The 4,788-nt window shown below is 39.4% G+C and overlaps 1 protein-coding gene across 1 annotated transcript; it reads right to left on the bottom strand.

The window, feature by feature from the left end:
- Positions 1-1,990: 1,990 nt before the first annotated feature.
- Positions 1,991-3,733, bottom strand: LOC149543957 (zeatin O-glucosyltransferase-like). The gene has a single exon (XM_089798600.1). The coding sequence runs from the start codon at positions 3,619-3,621 to the stop codon at positions 2,203-2,205; it is 1,419 nt and encodes a 472-aa protein (XP_089654726.1). The 5' UTR covers positions 3,622-3,733; the 3' UTR covers positions 1,991-2,202.
- Positions 3,734-4,788: the final 1,055 nt, after the last annotated feature.

The following is a 4,788-nucleotide window of genomic DNA, read 5'->3' as shown; positions in this document are numbered from 1 at the left end:
GGAATTATATTAAACTTTAGCAAATCAAGAGATACAAAATTCCTTGCCTCTCACTGGCAGAACTCCGACAACCTCCTAATTTTTCTCGCTGATATTCCCCACTGCTATCTCCACGCTAACACTGCGCCCTTGCTAACACTGCAAGACTATTTGCTAACACTGCAAATATTTTTCCAAAACCTCTTGATCCAAATGACCCAATGACCCCTTTTTATACTACTCATGTTGGTAAACCAACGACCGAGATTAAATCAAACCAACGGCTGAGATTAAGACAACTCGACAGCCAATAATAGAATTGGTTGCAAGGTGTCCAAAAGGGAATCTCTAAAATTAGTAAATAATAACCATTTACTAATTCTTGGCAAGTGGACAAACAGCTGTCCAAACCACCCATAAATACAATTGCTATTCATAGATAAGGACGAACAGTTGTCCAAGCTACTCATAAATACTACTGCTATTTTTGGGTCAGAAATAATAGCTGTCCAACTAACAATAATTAACAGCCACGATGTAGAAAATGAAATGCTCAATCTGAAGATAGAAAGTTCTGTGTTTTAAATTTTAAAGCAAATTTTACAATAAAAATCTCTATCACAAATTTTATATCATTATTCTGTTTTTCAAAACTGAAGAAGCTAATATGTAGCATTTTGAACTGGTAAATTCGCAATAAATATTATGACTGAAAGTCTATATACAATGAAGGCAAACAGATGAATTTTTGTCTTTCCCAACATTGCACAAAGGCATCTAATTAAAAAAATAGCCTTACACTAAAAACATTGTTTACTAAGCAGAAAAATTATAAATAAATCATCCAACATCACTTAATAATAATTAACACTTAATGAACAACAACCTTTCCCTACAGAGAAGGTTCCACCATACAAAAGTGGTGACCAACATGACTAACAGTAGATCATAATGAACACTGGTGATCATTAAAAAAACAACTACTTCAGAAAAATGAACCTATGAAAAATAAAAATCTGTTAGATTTTGAATAAGACTGGTAGCTATTAATGAGTAAATATAACGCCATGTTAGCATATATGATGCAAAACAATAAAACCATAATATGAAAGGAAGCAAAGAGGACTACGTCCACGTCTTGCCGTCCCCACAAGAGACTTCCCGCACCTACGGATTGCTATAACTATGGAAGAAGACACTAGGAACTAGAACTGGTTGCTGGTAAGACCTTTCTGCATTGCCTAACCAATGGGCTCGACCCCGTTCTTGACCAGAGGAAGGAACATCTCTTCCACAGATATAGCGAAAAGAGGGCTTCCATGCATGCAGAAGGTCCACTGCAACAAAGCGCAACCGGAGGCGAAGAGAACACAAGCAGACTTGGAGTTTGAAGGAAAAGCATGAAAATGGACTGTAAAGAAATGACAGAAAATAAAATGGAATAGTGTAAAGTGAGAAGGCCATATCTGATGTTCTACAGCTGAAAGGAGGAGGAATTTAGTGCAGTACTAAAGTGAAGTAGTATGTGGTATAAAAGAAACACATCAATAAAACCCATTTCGTGGAAGGAAACAGAAGCCATTAGTCGTTAAACGAAGCATGCAAAGGACACGTACTGAACAGGTGGAATGCAGATTTTTTATATTTAAGGTTAAATTTAAGGCAACAAAACAGAAAATACTACCGGGAAAATGAGCCCCCCCCAATGGAAATTCTAGAAAATTTATGAGGAAAACAATGGTAAATAGAAATGAGGGAAGAAGGACGAATTTTGTGGGATTGTTTTTAGATTTTCCTACTTTCGAGGTACAGATTAATGGAGGAAGTGAAGTGAAAACATTAGTCCCCGCCTATGGCGGCAGGGACTAACAAATATTATATGATAATACTTCTCACAACTCAAACATCAAGTTTTAATAGATTTTTCAAGACTATTAAGAATAATATACATCCACAGCGAAGACGACTAACCTTATATAGGCCATAAGATTAGTGATGAAAAATATACGAATACGAAATAAAAGGTTTTGGATTCAAATGCTAGTTTGTCCATGAAAGATTTAATATGATACTAAAATTAGACTGAACTAGGATCTGCAGCCAATCCTATAGAGTGAATTAAAGAAAGTGATGGAAACAAGAGACATCGGAACGAAAGAAGTTATAAAAAAATAGACATCACGTGCCTTCAAGTCCACCCAGGAGACAAAGACCATTGACCTACTATGCAAATGACCGAGACAAGTGATGGAGAAGAGAATCTAAGGATTTCGAAGAAGAGCCCCCATCGCCAACCGCCCTTCGAGCCTCGCCCCTCAATTCCTCCGCTCTCTTTCTCACTCGCATTCCCTCTTCACTTGTCATCAACCGCTTCACCGCTTTCTCTACCTCCTCGGCACTCACCACCTCATTTTCCTCTTCATTTCGCCGTTCTTTCACTTCCACGCCTACTTTCAACTCCCGTGTGACTAGAATCGAATTGGCAAATTGATCGGAATGTAATGGCCAGGTCAACATACCCACTCCAGCGCTGATGCTCTCCATGGTCGAATTCCATCCGCAGTGCGTTAAAAATCCACCAGTCGACTCGTGAAAAAGGATATCAAGCTGAGGCGCCCAATTCCTCACTATAAAACCCCGCCCCTCCAATCGCCTCTCATACCCTTGTTCTAGAAACTTGCAAGCCGATTCGAACTGCACTTTTGTCGAAAAATGGGCTCCGTCGGAAATCCTGAGTACCCACAAGAAAGGCTGCCCGCTGCGTTCCAATCCCTCGGCCAATTCTCGGATCTGCGTTGTCGAAAGGGAAGATACACTCCCGAACGAAACGTAGAGAACGGAGGCTGGAGCCTGTGAATCTAACCATCTAATGCACTCGGCGTCCGCTGGTAATCTCAACCGATGTACTCCATCATTGAAGAAGGCCTGCGGAAGAAGAGGACCCACACGCCACACCGGCTTCCCACCGTACACTAATTCCTCTCTTGCCTGGTTAATGAATTCTGATTCCAGTGAGCTGAATGTGTTTACGATATATCCCTTGGAAGGCTCTGACAAAGACCTTTGGCGGCAAGAGTATTTTATATATCTTTCAGGTAAGCAACGCTTCAATGATACGCTCACAGTGGACGCAGCCGTTGTCTCCTCGCTTGCCCAATTCATCCACAGATAATAGTAAGAGCCAGTGGGTCTGAAGACATAGGCAGGAATTGAGTATTTGGTAGCCACAGTCTGAATCCATCCCATAGGCGCGTCGTAGACTAGAACCACCCTATTATTGTTCTCAGAGCAGATAGTACGCATTAATTGACCCAAATGAGGCCCTAGCTGATCCTCCATGGCTTCAAGCAGAGGAATCAAGTAAAGAGGAAACATGTGCGAGCTCTGAGCATCGAGCTCTCCTGGTGAGAGATTCGGCATGGGCAGCTCGTGGAAATGAATATCGAAGTTGTCATGAAGATCCCATCCCTCAACTCTTCGGCGGGCTTGGTGAATATGGTCAGAGGTGGAAACGAAGGAGACGACTGCTCCTCGTTGGGCGATAGCTCTAGAAAAATGGAGGAGTTGATTGAGGTGCCCCTGCGCGGGGAGTGGCACGACAACCACTTGCATTCTTGCGCAACTTCCAATATCTCCAGCCATTGCACCCCCCGCATCAATTTCAATTCACGGGTCTACAATGAAAGGAGCTTGAATCCCTTATTGAGATAATAATAGTATTGAGCACTGATTTCCTTTGGCCAATGACATTACATAGCTGCTACAGGTCGTGATGCCTTTTGAATAGTTATATGGATTGAGTCCTTTTCTATTTGCGCTTTTTAACGTTGAAGGGCCTACCACTGTGCAGGAATGGCATGTGCGAGGACATGAAAAACAAAAAATAGGATAGAGGAACGACCACTCAGAGCAGAAATGACAATGTCGTGTGTCTGGACATGAATTAAATATGTGGAAGGAGTGTAAAGATATGGCAATGTCATGTGACTGGACATGACTGGACATGAATTAAATACAAGAGTGAGCGGCTTTTAGTTATAGAGACGTTGTATATGTTTTATTAGATATTACTTTATATTTTGTAGCTTAGGCAACATAATTATGGCAAGTTTTATATATTAATGCTTCGTTCGTTTTTTTTTTGGGTTGTTTGTTTGTTATTTGAAAATTGCAGTTATAAATAAGGAAACTGTAAGAAAATAAGAAAAGATTATAATACTATGTAGAAAAAGAAGCAACTACTTAGAGAAATTATAGGTTATATAATCGATGAATACATTAAAAGACAATTTCTTTCAAAGTGTGGATAAAAAACTGAAGACCGTGAAACATTAATTTTCTAGTTCTGATTAGCTGATCTACTTGATGCTGGATGCATTGGATCTGATATGCTGTCTTGACACTTTGCCTAGAATCCACCTGCAGTTAAGTGAAAATAGATGTAAGACAATAAAATATGTTAGTGTAAAGTTTTAGAATTGCAAATTCTTGATGAACAAGCCGACCTCATTTTGCAAATCAATGGTCTTGAACAGAACAAATGACCATTGAAGCATTTATAACCTGTTTACAATTTACTTTTAATTATTTATTTAACTTTTTTTATTTTTTTATGAAGGGTTCAAAGCTGCAAGGCAACCTAATGGAGGTACAAGTTTTTTAATTTCATTTTAAATGGTTTTATGCTCCTCTCTTTTTTACATTGGGATCTCACAAAAATAGTAGGGTGGAATTCATTGTTTTTTATTGGTGGAACAAGTCACATGTTGCAACCAGTCGGTTGCACTTTTTTTAAAACAATAAATCACT

Source organism: Cupressus sempervirens, chromosome 8, assembly GCF_028749045.1.
Source record: "Cupressus sempervirens isolate cs-2001-9-10 chromosome 8, ASM2874904v1, whole genome shotgun sequence".
Classification (NCBI taxonomy): Eukaryota; Viridiplantae; Streptophyta; class Pinopsida; order Cupressales; family Cupressaceae; genus Cupressus; species Cupressus sempervirens.
The sequence above is the reverse complement of the archived record's forward strand: the minus strand, read 5'-3'. Positions and strand labels throughout refer to the sequence as shown.

Excerpts from the sequence above, each read along its gene's own strand:
- LOC149543957 (XM_089798600.1), bottom strand. The coding sequence starts at position 3,621 with ATGGCTGGAGATATTGGAAGTTGCGCAAGAATGCAAGTGGTTGTCGTG.